Raw genomic sequence first — 19,584 nt, 5'->3', positions numbered from 1 at the left:
TGTAAGGTGGTCTTCATTTGGTGATAGGGGAACCTTGAATCTTTGGCAGAGTGTAGTGATCAGGGAGGGGAAATTTAAGGTGCCAGTATTCTTTTCGGAACAACGATGATCTCCCAAGAGATAATCTTGCCAACATTAATCTTCCAGCCCATTATTATAGAGTGGAGAAGTAATAATCGATCCTTGGAGATTGTAGCATTATGTGTAAACAGAATGAGACGAGTTTTCAAGAAATGGTACCAAATCTTGCATTGAGGCTTCTATGATACTTTTTCGGTAGTGGAACAATCATTTCTTGAGATTGACCACTGTGTACCTTCCACACAAACATCAATGAGAACCTGGGTTAATCACTCTGGGGACATTGTCTTCATAAAGTCAGCATGCTCGTCAAGACCTTCAAACAGTCCATATTGGGCATTTATGGAGTCCTCATCAAACAGAATGACCATTTTGAAATATTTTTATGGTATTTATCTTCAGCAAGTTTATTGAAGAAGGTGCGTGGAGAGGCAGAGGTCGAAGCAAAAGTTGTTTGGGAATCCATTAAAGAAAATATAGAAAGCTTGAAAATGAAAAATTCTAGAATTTATTATTGTTATAAAGGAAATAGGGGGTAAATGCAGAAAACAAAGCGAGATGAAAATGTGGGAAGAAACTGAATCGGCTAGGTTAAAACGTGAGAAAGAAAAAATTGTGATGTGTGTGATAAAACTAGCCTTAATCATAGGCTAACAAGGCAAAACATTTGACATTTAAAGGGAAAAGAAAATGGAATTAGCACAAATTTGTGAGAATTAAAAGAATTTGGGCTAATGGCTTCAATTTGTATGTATTCTTGCCTAAGAGAAACCTGTAACAAGACAAAATAAATAGTTAAATAAATTTATTGGGTAATAAATAAGAACAAGTAAAAATAAAATAAATAAAGAATATTTTTGCAAAATAACAATTTTCAAGTATTTCGAAGAGAAATAATTTTTTTTCATGCATTATAGGAGCTCCAAAATAATGTTTTAGGCGTTGACCATTGACTTCGAAAGTTGATCCTATTTTTCCATCTTTAACGTCGACAGCTCTATGAGAGTATATACTACAATAGCCCATTTTCTGTGAAATCAGAATAGTTGTTATGGGACCTCAAATCTGACATTGAAAAATTTATTTTATTATTATTTTAATGTCTACAGCATGATAGTAGCATCATATAAAATTTTCGTGGAGAAATTTTGTCGTTTGCATGCTTAATTTGATAAAAAAGACTAAATCGTATAAAGTGCAAAACTTGTGTTCTATTAGAAAAAGGTGTCAATTTGTTATGAATTGGAAACATGAGTGGCCTTAAATGGTAATTAGACCATTGATATAATTAGTGGACAAAGTTGGACATTATTTTAGTACTTTTAAAGTTATATAAGTAAGATTAAATTAGTAATTAATAAAATAACTTAAAAAATATATAATAAAATGAATAAAAGAAAGATACCATCTTTCTTCTTCTTCTCCAACCGAAATTAGAAACAAAGGAAGCCATTAAAGACTTTCCAAGGTTCGGCCCTAATCCTTTTGTGTATGTAAATGTAGTTTTTCTCGATTTTTAATGATTTCTGTATTTTTGGAGTCCTTGTAGCTTAATCTAGGATTTTACCATGAATGTATGTTAGTTTTTTTTTTATGTTTGATGGATGAAAATAAATGTTTGATGATAGTTGAACAACTTTTGTAAAGGAATTTTTGCTAAATTTGTCATTTAATGATTTAATTGAAAAATAGAAAAAATATTCATGGTGAAAATATGCAATAAATGAAATGCAAGGCTTGTTAAGGGCATAGATGATATTCGGCTATAGTGGGTTGGTACTAAATTGCATGAATTTTCATTTTTATAAGCCAGGGACTAAATTGAATGAATTCAAAATCATAAGGGCAAAAATGTAATTTTTCCAAAACATGATTTTTGGATTAAATTGAATAGAATAAATTTTGAATGAGTTAAATTTGATTATATAGATCAAGAAAAGCAATGTACAGATTTAGATCAGGGAAAAGAAAAAGTATTGGATTAATAGATTGTATTTCTCCATTCGTGTTTAAGGTAAGTTCGTTAATTTAAATAACATTGAATTATGTTCAAATTAAATGCGTTTATGTTATACATCGATGTTTCAACTCTACGAAAATATCCAACGAAGTTTCGACAACTTTCAGATACCATTTGAACTTTAGGAATATATACGATACAAATGACATGTCATTAGGGGTTATTGTGTTCGAATGCTGGTCTTATATGTCCTACTGGTGGCTAAGTTTTTGGCATGTGTTGCAGTTACTTGACAGCTTGTGTGAGTAGTACCGTGTAGCTACATCTTGACTGACACCTTCTGTGAGTAGACCCATTTATGGCTCGAGAGAGAGCATTGATACGAGATATGAGATAGTAGTGGTTTTGACCACATGTTGGCACATAGTGTGCGAGATTCTCATGTATCTGATATTATTCTAGTGGTTCAACGGGGTTGAAAAAGGGAAGATTTAGCAAATGCTTCAATAAGTGATGCTATGAAAGTATGAAAAGGTATGAGTTAATGATGTTTAAGAATATGCTTAGCCATATGCTTCAAAATATGAATGCTTATAAGTAGTATGTATAAAAGCTATGATGTTTTAAGATGATTTGTTAAGCTATGTGATTATCTAACTTGAAAGGTTGTTGTAGCTTAGGCTAATGCCAAGCCATTTTGGATTGTCTCAAATTGTTTTTATGCTTATAAATTGAAATGGTAAGCTTTGTTTATGAATTATGAACTTACTAAGCATTGTATGCTTACTTCGTGTTATTTTCCTTCGTGTTTCTAGATAATCAGAATCTCATTTAAATTGGAAGTTATCGGAGATCCATAACACTATCCATCGGTTATATCGGTATATTTTGATGATTTTAAGTCATGGTTATAATGGCATGTATAGGTGTTTTTTTTTTTGATGAAATTTAGCCATTATGTATGGCTTGTATATATATGACATTATGGTCGATGATCTAGTGGGTATGATATTATAATTATATGGTATTTTTGTGTGGTTGTTATTTTGATGTTGTGATGGTTAAAAAAGATGGTAGGGAAATGATATGGTAATGGTATTTTATGAAATGGTGAATGGTATGAATAAAAATAGTCCATAAATGTTGTAAACGGATTGATTTGGTAATTTGATAGTGATCATCTTTTGGTCAAATTGGTATGGTACATGTTAGTGTTGGAAATGGACATTTGATATTGGTTGTGCATGAATTTTGGGTAAATAAGCCTATAGATAAATGTGGTTTTGAAATGGTTCAATTGGTAGTTTAATTAGTGAATGAATTGGTTAGCTTTTTAGGTAAGTTTGATTGTTGAAATTGAGTTGTCATTTTGGCATATTGGTTGAATGGATGGTTTCTATGTTGTGTAAGCTTTGATATGCATATGTAAAGTGTGTTTTGAATGCTTTATTTTAGGTGCAATTGGCTTGTGCATGAGGTGTGAGTTTGGATGAGAAAAATGGCTTGGAAATGGCCTATTTTTCGTCCACACGGGTAGAGACACGGGGGTGTGTCTCAACCGTGTGTGATACATGTGTGTCCCTTGTAGCTTTCAAAAGGGTTGCAAGTCAGGCTATTACACGACCTAGCACACGGACGTGTGGCCCAAGTCAGTGAGTTACACGGGTATGGACACGGGCTTGGACATGGTCCTGTGACCCTATTTCGAATGTCCACACGGCCTAAGACACGGGCGTATCTCTTGGCGATGTAAGTCACATGGCTTACCCACACAGCCGTGTGACCCCTGCAGTTTGAAAAATTTTAACTTTTTCCAAAAATTTTCATATGTTTCTGATTTAGTCTCGATTTGTTTTTAATGTCTTTTTAAGGCCTCGAGGGCTCGTAAAAGGGACCGTATGTATGACTTTGGTTGATATTGTTCTAATTTATGTGATGAATTATTAATGTTAACTAATTGTACATTGTATGATGTTACGGTCCGGTAATACTCCGTAGCTCACCCGGCAATGGATACGGGCTAAGGGTGTTACATATACGCTCGACTTCGAATGGTCTAGACCATCTCGATTTTAATTTTCCAAGAAATAGTTTTAAGTCTGGAATTGAAGAGCAAGACTTGTTGTCCACGTACAAATTGTCGTGGAAAATTTTTTTTGTCATGCCATTGCTTTGTCTTTTCTTTGAACAATTTCGCATTCTCATAAGCTTGAGCTCGAAATTCATCCATCTCATCAAGCTCTAGTAAGAAATGATTGGTAGCAGCACCCCAGTCTATGTGTATTTTCTTGATTTCCTAAAATGCTTTGTGTTCTAGCTCCACTGGCAAATGACATGGTTTACCATAAACAAGCTTGAAAGGTGACATTCCCAATGTTGTCTTTAAGGCTGTGCGATAAGCCCATAATGCTTCATCCAACCTCACTGGCCAATCCTTGTGATTGGGATTGACAACTTTCTCCAAAATTTGCTTGATCTCCCTATTGGAAATTTTAGCTTGTCCATTTGTCTATGGGTGGTATGATATGGCAATTTTATGTTTAACCCCATATCAATTCAAAGCGTTGGCAACTAATTTGTAGTCAAAATATGAACCTTCATCACTAATTAAGGCACGAGGTGTACAAAACCTAGTAAAAATATTTGTATGCAGGAATCTTAGAACTAATTTGGCATCATTTGTAGGTAAAGCCATAGCTTCAACCCATTTAGAGACATAATCCACAATGAAAAGAATGTAGATTTGTCCCCAGGATGGTGGAAATGGACCCATGAAATCAATTCCCCACATGTCAAATAATTCTACCTCTAGAATATTTTTCAACGACATTTCGTGTCTCCTTGATAAGTTACCAGTTCTTTGACAGCGATCACAGCTTTGACAGAACTCATGAGCATCTTTAAACATGGTGGGTTGATAGAAACTAGATTGAAGAACCTTTGCAGCAGTTCGCATGCTTCCAAAATGTCCACCATAAAGTGCAGAATGATAGTGATGTAGGATACTTTGAATTTCCTCATCTGGAATACATCTCAAAATTACTTGATCTACATACTACTTAAATAGAAATGGCTCATCCCAGTAATATTGCTTAACATCGTGAAGGAATTACTGACTACAGTGACTTCTCCTTTCTTGGGTACACACTGAACAGGGCTCACCCAAGAGCTATCAGAAATCGAGTACATAATTCAAGCATCCAACCATTTGATAATATCCTTTTTAACTATTTCCTTCATGACAAGATTCAATCTCCTTTGTTGTTCAACAGATTTGTCATGGCAATCTTCAAGTATTATTTTGTGCATGCAGATTGCTGGGCTAATTCCTTTGATATCCGCAATTAACCATCCTAAAGCTTTCTTGGATTTTTTTAAGACTTCTAATAATTGCATCTCCTAATCTATTGTAAGCTCGGCAAAGATAACCATAGGCAGTGTATCGTTATTTCCCAAGTAAGCGTACTTCAAATGCACTGGTAATGGCTTTAAATCCAACATAGGTGGATATTCTATTAATGATCAAGGAAGGTTCAAAGATTGACTTGATAAGTCTAATGATTCAAAGCTCCTTCTGAATCCATTTCCAGATTGTTGAATGTCCATCAGTTCTCCATATTCTTCAGTCAATTCTGTTTCATTTAATTTAGCAAAGTTTGCATCAGAATTCTTGTGCATATGTCCTGAAAATTCTTCTTGAATTACAATGTCAATAAGTTCAACAGCATGGCATTCTTTATCTGGGTCTACACGCTTTAAAGCATCTAACATGTTAAATGTCAACTACTAATCATTAATTCTCATGGTTAACTCACCTTTCTATACATCGATCAATGTTTTACCAGTTTCTAAGAAAGGTCGTCCAAGTATTATGGGTACCTCTTTATCTGCTTCACATTCCAAAATAATAAAATCTGCTAGAAAGATGAACTTCTCAACTCTTACCAGTACATCTTCAATTTTACCTTCTGGATGGACGTATGATCTATCAGCTAGTTGTAGTGTGACTGTAATAGGTCTTGCCTTTCCTATGCCGAGTTTCTCGAAAACAGGCATAGGCATTAGATTGATACTTGCACCTAAATCGTATAATGCTTTGCCTACATAATAGTTTCCAATCAAGCAAGGTATAGTGAAACTCCCTGGATCTTTTAATTTTGGTGGCAATTTGTTCTTCAGCATTGTTGTGCACCCTTCAATAAGTGCAACAGATTCGAACTCCCCTAACCTTCTCTTATTAGATAGGATATCTTTCATGAATTTCACATAGTTAGGCATTTGTTCTAATACTTCCGCCAAAGGTATGTTAATGTGTACTTGTTTCAAGACCTCAAGAAATTTCTTGAATTGAGCATCTTACTTTGACTTTTGAAACTCTAGGGAAAAGGTGGCGATGGCCTTCCATCCATTTATTGAGGTTGCTTTGCCATGGCATCTGTATTGGCTCTGCAAGATGAATTTGCTTCGGCATGCTTCTGTTTACTCCTATCTTTTGTAGTTTGTTCCACTATTGATTCAAAAGTTGTTCTTTCAGGAACTTCTAAACTTTCCTCCTCAGTAAAGGTATTATTCACAACTCCTGGCAGTTGAGTGCCACTTTGGAGTGTTATGGCCTTACATTTTTCCTTTCGTTGAGATCGAGAACTTTCTATGTCACTAGGCAATGCTCCTTAATGCAGTGGCAATTTTTCTCACTTGATTCTCTAGAGCTTTTAAGGAAGCTGCTATCTCTAAATAATCACATCATTCTTAGGCATATATTCTTTTAATAGAGCTTCCATAGTTGAGGTTGAAGATGACGAACTTTGTTGCACATTTTGCTGTGACATTGGTTGATTGTATCCAGGTGGTACACCAGCCACATTCTGTCGATTAACATTGTTTTCATTTCTCATTCCTTGATTACTCCATTTAAAATTTGGATGTTGTTTCCACCCTAGATTGTATGTGTTGGAGTAGGGATTGTTGTTGCTACGATTAAAATTCCCCATGTAATACGAAGAGGTAGGATTGGATGGGCATTCATCAAAAACATGATCTTCTCCATAGTATACCTAGCTAATTCAACAAACTTCATCTCCTACACTGTAGAGGGTCTTTTCAGAGTTTTAATCATATTTATTAAAGATGATACCTGAGCTGTTAAAGATGTAATCACATGGAGTTCCATTGCCCAAACAACTCTTCTACTAGTGCCAACTCTGGTAGTGGGGTACTGATAATCATTGTTTGCTATTCTTTCCAGAATTTCGTATGCTTCATTGTAGGATTTCTCAAGCAATGTCTCATTAACATATGCATCCACCACCATTCGCGTATGAGCATTTAATCCATTGTAGAACGTTTCCATTTGTGTCTAATGCTGAAAACCATGCATCGACCATTTTCCAATTACTTCCTTGAAATGCTCTCATGCTTTATATAATGTCTCATCTTTAGATTGCCTAAACAATGTAATGTCGCTCCTAAGCTTTACATTCATGTTGGGAGGATTGTACCTAAGCAGAAATCTCTGACACAATTCATTCCAAGATGCCACCATACCTAATGTTAACGCATTCAACCAGAATCTGGGACAATCTTGCAATGAATAAGGGAACAATTTCAATCTAAGGGCATCTTCATGAACACTCTGTTGCTTGAATGAGTCACGAACTTTAAGAAATAGTCTCAAGTGTAATCTCAGATCTTCAGTAGGTAAACACTAAATTGTCCTACCGTTTGCAGCATCTGAAACATTATTAGTTTTAATTCAAAGTGTTGAGCTTGAATATATGGCCTAACAATTCCTGGATTTAGATCATCCCAAATCGGCACTACATGTTCTCTGATGGGTCTATCTCTATCATCTATTCTTCGAGGAATATCATCATTCCTTTCATTCTGGAGCACTTGATCTTCTATGATTGGATCATTTCTAATTCTCTCCATTTCTCTTAACTCTTTTCTTCTTCGCCTTAATGTCCTTTCAATTTTAGGATCAAAACAATGTTATGTATCCTCTTAAATATTCTTCTCATGCACTAATACAAACCTAAAAAATAAAATTAAAATACTAATTACTGCTCAAACAAATATAACAAAAATAATAACAAATCAACTTTTCACCAATATTGTCGATCCCTGGCAACGGCGCCAAAAACTTGTTGCATGTAAAATAACTAATGCAATTGTGCAAGTGTACACTCCATTCCAGTAATAAATTGATAAGTATCGTCTCCAAAGGGATCAAAAATTGGTAAGAAATTGAGTATGTTATTATAATATTGTTAATTATACCAAAATGTCAGGAAATAATCTTAAAGTAAATAAGAAACTAGAATAATGAATTACTGAAATTAAATGATAAAGAACAAAGAATTTATATTGCAAATAAAATGATATGGCAATTCACAGAGAATATCAAGAGTATTTTTGTTTTTGAATGAATAGGGTTCGATTTATTCAGGAGAAATGTTCATATCAAGATAATGACATGGAAAAATGTTGTCTAATCTATTACCCAGAGATTCGCTACTGTGACTTTCCTCTTTCGATAGCTAGATCTTAAGCTAAAAATCTAAGTTCATGTACGTCTAAAGAACTTGGGATTGATAACTGCAATGAACGTTCTCTCTATACAGCTTGCAACATCTATGTCTAGAGTGCTATGAATATTCTGTCAATTATTCACTTGCATCAAACGATTCAAGATCCAATATTCTTAACCTTTTCAGAATTAAAAACACCTAAGAACACAACATACATTCAACTATGTCTAGAGCTTGCATGCATGTGTTTAAAATAAGCATGAATCGAATGTAAAGTGATATAGACAATCTCAAATCTTAGGCATTAAAGATGAGAAAACATTCACCCAAACAACTCCAACCCAGAAAAGTTTAAGTTCATGGGTGGAAAAGTAAACACCAAAATAGAATCATTCATCAAGATTTCTCAATTAATTTTGAATCACAGAAAATTCAATCTAGAAAATAAAGGTAAAACTGCAGGAAGTTAATTCCACACTCCAGCTCCTCTTTGTTCCTTAGATTGCTTGTGAATCCAGGATAGATTTCTCTTCCCCTTCCTCACGTGTGTATTCTGCACTCTTCTAAGCTGCTACCCTTTCTTTCTCTAGAATTCTCCAATGGAGTTCTTATTTGCACAGAAAGAAAATTGTTGTCACCACTCTCTTTCTCACGTTGATTTTCTATTGTTTTTTTCTTCTTCTCTCTCATTCTTTTATTGGGTAGATCCATCCCACCTTAGCACAAATTTTTCATTCCTCTTTCAGGTTGGTTTTTCTAGTACACGTCTAACTGACTGAGAGTGAGGTGGATAGAGTGTTGAGTCATCTTTCTGGAATTGCCATGAAAATTCTATTGGCAATCAATCTCACCATTTGTCACGATAATGTTTCACTTCCTTTATTTTCCTTCTTCATCTTCTTCTTCTTCTTACACCTGTGTTCACACAAAACCACACATTTCCTCCCCAAGTGATAAGAGTAATAAATAATGACCAGTGTAGTGCAATCCAAGCTTTGTTATTCAATGTTCTAAAAACATCCTAAAAATGCAAATGTATTCACTTAATTACAAACAATTCCATTTAGAGGGCTTAAATATAACTCTTTTCAAGAGTTATAACTAACTTAAGACCCAAGACTTTCCTCTCACCCAACTCAGTCCAACAAAATGGAGTGCGACATTTCCTACCATATAAAGCCTCATAAGGCACCATCTGAATGCTTGACTGAAAGCTATTATTATAAGAAAATTCAGCCAGCAGCAGAAACTCCTCTCAACTACCGCAAAAATCAATCACATAGCTCTAAAGCATATCCTCCAAAATCTGAATTACCCTCTCCGATTCACCATCAGTCTGAGGATGAAATGTCATAATAAAATCATGTCGAGTACCCAAAGCCTCATGTAAATTCTGCCAAAATTGAGAAGTAAAATGAGGATCCCAATACAAAATGATAGATATTGGAAATCCATGAAGTCTGACATTCTTGGAAACATAAAGCTTCGCCAACTTCTGTAAATAGCAGTCAGTCCTGACCAGAATATTGTGAGCAGACTTAATTAACCGATCCATAATAACTCAAATTGAATCCTTTTTAGCTGGTGTTAAAGGCAACCCACTAACAAAATCCATAGTCACTTGTTCCCATTTCCATAATGGAATCTTAACTGGTTGAAGTAATCCAGAAGGAAGCTGGTGCTGAACCTTAACTTGCTGGCACATCAAGCAGCAGAACACAAAATCAGTTACCTCACGTTTCAACCCAGGCCACCAATACAAGTCACGGAGCTCACGATACATCTTACTACCATCGGAATGCATAGCATAATAGCTAGTATGCGCTTCCAAAAGAATAGAGTGTCTCGAATCTACATCCTTAGGCACACAAATACAACCTCGAAAACAAAAAATATCATCATCATTATACCCAAAATCCATTGTCTTAACCTCATTCATCTGTTGAACCCGACTAATCAATGACTCATCCAACAGCTGCTTACTTTTAATCTCATCCAACCAAGATGACTTAACCTGTAACTCGACTAGAATCCCACTATCATCAAACAAACTTAGGTGAGAAAACATCGCCCTCAAATCAGTCATAAATCTTCGACTAAGTGCATCAGCCACCATGTTGGCCTTACTGAGATGGTACTCAATCAAATAATTATAATCCTAAATAACTTGATCCAACGACGTTCCCTAAGATTGAACTCCTTTTAAGTGAGGAGATACTTAAGACTCTAATGATCGGTGTAAATGATGCATCTCTCACCATACAAATAGTGCAAGCTCAAGGTCATGAGTCGGATAATTACCCTAGTGCTGCTTAAGTTGTCTAGATGCATAAGCAACCACTTTACCTTCTTGCATCAACACACAACCCAAACCAGTATGCGAAGCATCACTATAAACAAAAAACTCTTTTCTAGGCTGGTGTTGAATTAAAATAGTTGCCTGAGTCAAACCGATTTGAGTTTCTTAAAGCTCGATTGCTACTTAACAGCCCAAACAAATGAAGCATTCTTACATAGCAACTTATTCAAATGTTCTACTATCAAAGAAAACCCCTCAAAAAATCTCTGACAGTATCCTGCTAAACCCAGGAAACTTCAAAGCTCAGTCACATTCCTAGGCTGCTTCCAATCTAGAATAGTATCTATCTTCTTAAGATCCACTTGGATACCTTCAGTAGAAGCCACATGCCCTAAAAACATAACCTTACCCTACCAGAACTCACATTTACTTAATGTAGCATACAATTCCTTTTCATGAAAAGTCTAAAGAACTGTTCGAAGATGCCCATCATGCTTGTTCTCAGTCTTAGAATATACAAAAATGTCATCGATAAACACAACGATGAACTGATCCAGATATGGTTGAAAGACTCAGTTCATGAGATCCGTAACGAGTCCTAAAGGTAGTTTTATGCACATCGATCTCATTAACTTTCAGCTGATGGTTCCTAAAACAAAGATAAATTTTCGAGAATATCGGGGCCCCACAAAACTTATCATCAATCCTCGAAAGTGTGTACTTATTCTTTATCATTAACTTGTTCAACTGACAATAATCCATACACATCCTCAAAACTGTCATTTTTCTTAACAAAGAGAACCAATGCTCCCAACGAGGACATATTAGGTCAAATAAACCCTTCAGTGCCATTAGATATGGGGCGATGGACATCGAAGCTGTCCCTGGTAGTAACTCAATTCTGAACTCAACCTCCCTATTAGGAGGTAATCCTGGTAACTCCTCAAGAAAAACGTTTAAAAAATCCTTAACAATACGAATATCTTGCACAGGCGAACCCACACTACCTGAGTCGTGCACATAAGCTAAATATGCATCGCAACCCATACAAATTAACTTTTTAGCCACCAGAGTGAAGATTATGTGTGAGAGGTAATCTCAACGCTCGCCAACCATCACAACCTCCATATCATCTCCAACCTTAAAGGTCACTCTCTTAAACTCACAATCCAATCCAACTCGATGCTCCACCAACCAATCCATACCCAAAATCAAATCAAACTCCCCAAACAACAATTCCATAAAATCAGCAGGGAACACACACCCCTAAACCTCAAGCGAACACCTGCTATATACTTTACTAACTCTAGCAGATTGACCCAAAAGACTAATCACAAAAAGCTCAGAACTAGTGTCCTCAGCCAAAACCCCTAAATAACCCTCTATACTACTAGATACATAAGAGTGCGTAAATCCACAATAAATCAAAGGAAAATAAGATAAAGAATGTATAGTGAACATACCGAAAAATCACATTAACCACATCTCTATCCTCAGGACGTCTCGTTACTTAAACCAAGGCTGGCTACCTGGCCTTAGCCTGACCCGCACCTCTGCTCGGTGCTCTCTGATCGTGTCCACCACCATTACCCCCTTTCATCTGACCACGACCCCTAGTAGGCTACTGACCAACCCTTTGAGGTAGAATCTAAACCTTAATTGAAGCTCGCCCCAGCTCAACCATAAAAGGACACTCACTAATCTTGTGCCTAGTGGACCCATATCTAAAATAAGCCCTAGTCCTCCTTCAACATTCGCCTGGTTGGTGCCTATAACAATACCTACAAATTAGTACCTGCTCAATTGTGACAGCAAGCTTAACTCTGGCAACTAGCTCTGCATGCGAAGGTCTCTCATACCTAGCCCATTTCGCTAGCCGTTGAGAAGAACTAGAAAAACCCACATCTGTCTTGTTCTTATTCTGATTTTTCTCCCTCTCCCTCTCCCTCTCCTTCTTCTCATGCTTAGTGCACTTAACCTTTTGCACAATATTTTCCTTGTCAACTACGACTACAAAAACCTACTCTCTATGTGGAGCTATCAGAACCCTAAGGTCATACCTCAGACCCTCCTCAAAACAAACACTCTTGACTTAGTCAATAGCCACCAACCCACATGCATACCTACTCAATCTCAAGAACTCGACCTCATACTCGGCCACCATTCTATTTGCTTAAGTAAACCCCATAAACTCGCATCTACGGGCCTCAATATAGCTTGCCCTCATATATTTATTCTAGAAGGCACTCCGAAAGTAATCCCCTGTTAGCTGCTCAAGTTGAAAGCCCTCCTGCACCATCAATCACCACTGATATGCTTTATCGTGAAGCAAGGATACTGCACCCTTCAATTTTTGCTCAGGGACGCAGTCTAAGTCATTCATTATCCTTTCCGTTGCCTCTAACCAATATTCAACCATAATTAAGGCAACTCTAGTGACGCCCCTAAACAATTCCACTCCATAGGACTAGAGTCGTTCAGTTATCGACCCTCGGCTCCTAGATCCAAATCCGTATAGGTCCCAACGACTATCTCCAAAACCCTCAACATTGCCTGGGACAGTGCGTTGTCCCTGATAGTTTGAGCCGCAAACTCAGGCTCAACAGTTGGAGTTTTTACAGTCTCACACGTATCTAATTGGGGCCCATCGAAGAAGGCTCAATCTGAGCCCCCCGACAGCGCCCACCACGCTCACGGGTACCATGTACACAAGAACCACGAGTACTCATTGTCTTTATCTACAATTTTACAAATTTTATGAATTAGTTTAAGTTTTTAAACCTTAATCTTAAAGTTTTATCAAAATACTACAGTGTTTTACTACTCTATAGTCTCTAAAGGCCTTCTTATACTAAAGTATCACATGCAAAGTATCTCTAAACCATAACTAAAGTTTAGAGTTCTTACTTAGATCGGCGCCAGAGTCTCAGTTTCAATTATCCAAAAATTCAAAGATTATTTCAATAAGATTCCAATTTAAAATAAAGATTTATTTCTCAAAATATTTTGGACCCAAAAATACACAATTGAGTTTTGTAACCTGACTCTGATACCACCAAATGTAACACTCCATACCTAGTCTAGATGTTACGGTCAGATTATGGAGACTACATCATACAAGAAAGAGAAGTAAATGTTTTGCTTTGATGAAAACCAACTTCAACAAATAGAAAATTTAATTAATTGACTCTTTTGAAAAACGCAGCGATTTTCCAAAATCACAACTTAATTGTGTTACTAAAATCAAAAGCAATTTACTTGAAAATATTTCTGTGCTTAAGTATATTGGGAGAATTTCGATTAGTCTTGCAACAGAAAACCTTATAGCTTTTTTTATATAAAATCATGGTTCATTTTTCATTATCATAAGTTAAGCACTCTTAAACGTTTAAAGCTTTTGCATAGTAAATAACCAAAATTGTCCTAACGAGATAAACAAAATTAAAATGTCCAAAACAAGATAAAAACCCAAAACAGTCCAAAAAATTTTCATAATAAACAAATAAAAAGTCCATAATGCATAAACTAAAATCATGAAACCCGAGCTCCTGAGTCACCATCCATTCCTAGGCCAGAGGATTATCTGAAACAAAGCATACAAATCGTGAGCTTTAAGCCTAGTGTGTGATTTGGCCCATAATCCTAGTACAAGCAAACACATATTTTAGACAGTCTCATGGCATATATCATATTATTTCTTATCATATTAGATTTTAATGCAGAGCATATTTTATCATATTTTTATGAATAATATCATATCGAATCACAACATGTCATATTGAATCATATTCATATCATATCCTACCCCTATCTACTACACATTATCTGCATCCACCCAATCATACCATATAGGACTACAAGAGTCCATCCATCCAATTGCACCAATATGTGGCGGTGTACCACTCATATAATTGCAGCTGAGCTGCCACACATAAATTTGCAGTCTAGCTGCCATAACTGCAATATAAACTATCGTATAGCACTTTCTCCATCACATCATAACCAACCCCAAACATACGCATATCATAATCATAAAACATACAAACATATGTCATATAACATATGGCATACCTACACTCATATTTCATATAGATCATAACATAATACATAGCTTGTTTGTAAATTATCCAACTCAACATACCTTTTAAGCTTACCCATATGTATTTACGTACAAAAACTATGCTTTTTCGACCCCATACGGTGCCTGCGGATCCAATTTTTGAGTCTCTCAAACGGCCTCTAATCATGCCCTCAAATTGGACAAAAAGACCCACACGATCTATAAAGTTTCACATGGCCATGTGCCCTACACGGTCTGGCCATACGGTCTGTAGAGTTTCACACGATCGTGTGCTCCACACGGCCTGGCCACACGATCTACAATGTTTCAAACGACCGTGTGCTCCACACAGCCTACCACACTGCAGTGTTCCATTGGGCAGTTTCCAAAAAAAACCATGTTTCATGATTTATCGAGTTTCTATCAAGTTTTAGAGTTGTTTTTACACACCTGATAGCGAGATTGATCCTTCACATAGTCGTACACTTAAAATCCCACAAACGACACCAAACCAACAATTTCAACTTCGATTTAACACAAAAATTACAACTTAAATTCACTCTTTTTTAAAGAAACAATCCCTATATTCATAAACAAGCACTTACCACAAACTTGCAGCAACTACTCAAAAACCTTAACTTGCTGGAGGGTTGTCTATCACCACACACTCTTCTCCTATCAACAACAACAAACCCCAACACTATATCAATCATAAAATCATTAATATATGTGCTAGAGGGTAACTTGTGGTCACTTCAGCCTAGAACGACTTCGATAAATGAGCATTCAACAACATGCATCGAACCTTTTCCATAATTGTTCTATTCATTCGTTCTGCAACACCGTTTTGCTGTGGAGTTTGGAAAACTATTAAGTGTCTCATGATCCCTTCTGATTTGCAGTATTAATTAAACTCATTAGGACAGAATTCCAAACCATTATCTCTATAGAGGTGCTTTATCTATTTTCCTATCTGCTTCTTGATCATAGTCTTCCAATTCTTAAACGTAGACAACACATCACTTTTCTGCTTTAGGAAGAATTCCAAAACTTTTCTGGAAAAATCGTCAATGATCGTCAGCATATAATTAGCTCTCGCCCTCGAAGGCACTCTAGATGGTCCCCAAATATTAGAATGAATATAATCCAACATTCCTTTCATGTTATGTGTTCCTCTTGTGAATCAAATTCTCTTTTGTTTCCCAAAATCGCAGTGTTCATAAAACTTCAGTTTACTTATGCCTTATACATCAAGAAGTCCTCTTTTTCTCAATTATGTCATGTTGTTCTCAATCATATGCCCTAGATGTATATGCCAAAGTCAAGTAACATTATCATCTGATAAGGAAGAGGAAGCGACGACTACATCACCAGTAATAGTTGAACTTTCCAACACATATAACTTGGCAGTCTTTCTATGCCCTTTCATCACAACAAGAGAACCCTTGTTAATCTTCAAAACTCAACTTTCAGCTATGTACTTGTGCTCTTTTGAATAAAGAGTACTGAACAAAATCAAATACCTCTTCAATTCTAGTACATTTCATACGCCACTAAGTGTGTTGACCACTCCATCAAAAAGCTTATTTTGATCGTGGTAATACCTACGATTTTACATGAAGCATTATTTCCCATCAAAACAACACCTTCACACAAAATTTCATATGTTGTAAACCAATCCCGATTGGGACTCATATGGAACATTGTTGGTTGCATATCTGATATGCAAGTCGTGCAAGTATACACGTCGAACCAGTAATAAAGTGATGAGTGAGATCATCTCCATAGGGATTAGATAAGTATAATTTGGTCCAGTTATTATAGTTAAGTTTGATTAATGCTAAAGCAAAATAATAATAAGAATGTAGTGGCAAAATGAGTGAATGATGATGTATAAAATGTGTAAAACAATACAAGTAAATGGAACAAGAATGGCACAGCTAAATCACTAAGAAAAAAGGTTGAGGAACTACAATATTGATTAGGACGGTTGGGATTACTAATGAATATACCTTCATTAACTATTACTGCCACATTAAAGTCATAAATATTCTACTGCTCGATAGGTTTCTACAGTAGTCTGCTTCTCTCGAGAGTAAGACCTTGGGTTACGTCCTCCAAGGCACTATATGTCTATAGGTTTTGAGCTCGGCTACAACTAATATCTTTTACCTTCTTTCGTATGAGGTAAGGCTCTATGTCTAGAGGTTGCTACGAATAAGTGATTAATCATTCACTCATATTATCCAACTTTTATCCAATTAACCTAACCCTATCGGAATTAAGTTATCTTTATACACCTGTTGCATATTCATCAATGTACAGCCTGCATATAACATAAAATACCATTGAATAGAAATAAAGGTTTCATCAAAGTAATCTCGAGCCTCGGAGATTTAGCTCATGGTTGGGCAAATCAAGTTTGAGTTTAATATGATAACCATCATCATTAATATGCTTGTTGGAAATTTGTTTAATTTCCCTATTGGAAATTTCAGCTTGTCCACTCGTTTGCGGATGATATGCCGTGGAAATCTTTTGTTTTACTTTGTACCTTTGTAAATTGTTGCCAACAAGCTTGCAATCGAAGTGAGACCTCTCATCATTGATGATGGCTCGAGACGTACCGAATCTCGTAAAGATGTTCTTTTATAAGAACTTTAATACTGACTTGGCATCATTGGTAGGTAGTGCTATGGCTTCTACCCATTTGGAGAATTAATCTACTGCCACAAGAATGTATAAATTATCGAACGAGGGTGGAAATGGTCCTATAAATTTTATTCCCCAAATATCAAACAACTTGATTTCTAGAATGTTTTACAGCAGCATTTCGTGTCTCATTGATAGGTTTCCTATTCTAAGACAACGATCGCATGTTTTATAAAATTCATGGGCATTTTTGAACAAATTTGGCCAATAGAACCCAGATTGGAGTACCTTTGCTACGGCTGTTTCTCCTTCAAAATGCCCTCCGTACAAGGCTAAATGACAATGTTGTAATACACTGTTCATCTCTTCATCAAGAATACATATTCGAATTATTTGATCAGCACACTACTTATATAGATAAGGCTCATCCTAATAGTAGAATCTTGCATCACACAAGAATTTCTGGTTGCCCTGGCTATTCAGATCAAGTGGCAACAATCCACTAACTAAGAAGTTTACAATATCGACATACCAAGGCAATGTCGTGGCAATTAAAAACTGCTCATCTGGTAAGTTTTCCTTAATAAGCTTTATATTTTCATCTTCATTACCAGCTTCTAATCTTGATAAATGATATGCCACTTGATTTTAGTTCCCTTTCTATCTCGAATCTCCAAATCTAACTTTTGCAACAAGAGTATCCACCGAATCAGTCTTGGCTTTGCATCTTTCCTGGTCACCAAATACTTAATGGTAGAATGGTCTGTGTAAACCATGACTTTTGTACCAACTAAATATGATCAAAATTTATCAAATGCAAATACCACAGCCATAATTCATTTTCGGTGGTGATGTAATTAAACTGTGCATCAGTCAAGGTCTGACTTGCATAATAGATCACATGAAATATCTTGCCCTTACTTTGCCTCAGCACTACTCCCATAGCATAATCACTAGCATCACACATGAGCTTGAATGGCAATGTCCACCCAAGAGCTATTACAATTGGTGCAGCCACCAGTCACTTTTTTAACTCCTCGACTAACAGACAAGGTTCATCAAAGATGAAAGGTTTATTCTACTGCAACAAAGAACACAGGGGTTTAGATATCATTGAGAAGTCCTTAATGAATCATCTATAAAAACTTGCATAGCCTAACAAACTTCTAATGCCCTAGACACTGGTAGGAGGCAACAATTTTTCTATCACATCAATTTTTGCCTTGTCAACTTTAATTTCTTGCTTCGGTACCTTATTCCCTAGAACAATGCCTTCACGGACCATGAAATGGCATTTTTCCCACTTTAATATAAAACTCGTTTCTTCACATCAGTGAAGAACCAATTCTAGATTTTTCAAACATCCTTACAAATTATTCCCATAGAAAGAGAAATTATTCATAAAGACTTCGAGAAAATTTTCCACCATGTCAGAAAATATTGCCATCATACAACACTGAAATGCTACCGAGGCATTACATAAACTGAATGGCATTCTCCTAAATGTGAAAGTACCATATGGACAACTGAAGTTTGTCTTCTCATGGTCATTGGGAGCTATAGCAATTGATTATACCCCAAATATCCATCCAATAAGCAATAGAAGGGCTTCCCAGCTAATCTATCCAACATTTGGTTAATAAAAGGCAAGGGAAAGTGATCTTCCAAGTTGCCTTATTGAGCTTGCGATAATCCATGCACACTCTCCATTTTGTGATAGTGCGAGTTGGTACAAACTCATTGTTATCATTATTGACCACTACGACACCTCTCTTCTGGGGCACACACTATACAAGACTCACCCAAAACCTATCTGAGATTGAATAGATAATACCTGCATCAAGCCATTTGATTATCTCTTTCTTAACAACTTCCTTCATGATAGGATTCATCCTTCCCCGCTGTTCAATAGAATTGCTATGGCAATACTCCAATAAAACTTTATGCATGCATAGAGTAGGGTTGATTCCTTTGATGTCGGTAATTGTCCATCCTAATGCCT

The 19,584-nt window shown here is 36.1% G+C and overlaps 1 protein-coding gene and 1 non-coding gene across 2 annotated transcripts; one reads left to right on the top strand and one right to left on the bottom strand.

The window, feature by feature from the left end:
- Positions 1-4,592: 4,592 nt before the first annotated feature.
- Positions 4,593-4,997, bottom strand: LOC128041817 (uncharacterized mitochondrial protein AtMg00750-like). Its single transcript, XM_052632248.1, has one exon. The coding sequence runs from the start codon at positions 4,995-4,997 to the stop codon at positions 4,593-4,595; it is 405 nt and encodes a 134-aa protein (XP_052488208.1).
- Positions 4,998-7,407: 2,410 nt separating this feature from the next.
- LOC128032816 (small nucleolar RNA R71) lies at positions 7,408-7,514 on the top strand. The gene has a single exon (XR_008189158.1). It is a non-coding gene; the product is annotated as a small nucleolar RNA R71 (small nucleolar RNA).
- The last annotated feature ends 12,070 nt before the right edge of the window (positions 7,515-19,584 follow it).

Source organism: Gossypium raimondii, chromosome 1, assembly GCF_025698545.1.
Source record: "Gossypium raimondii isolate GPD5lz chromosome 1, ASM2569854v1, whole genome shotgun sequence".
NCBI lineage: Eukaryota > Viridiplantae > Streptophyta > Magnoliopsida > Malvales > Malvaceae > Gossypium > Gossypium raimondii.
The sequence above is the reverse complement of the archived record's forward strand: the minus strand, read 5'-3'. Positions and strand labels throughout refer to the sequence as shown.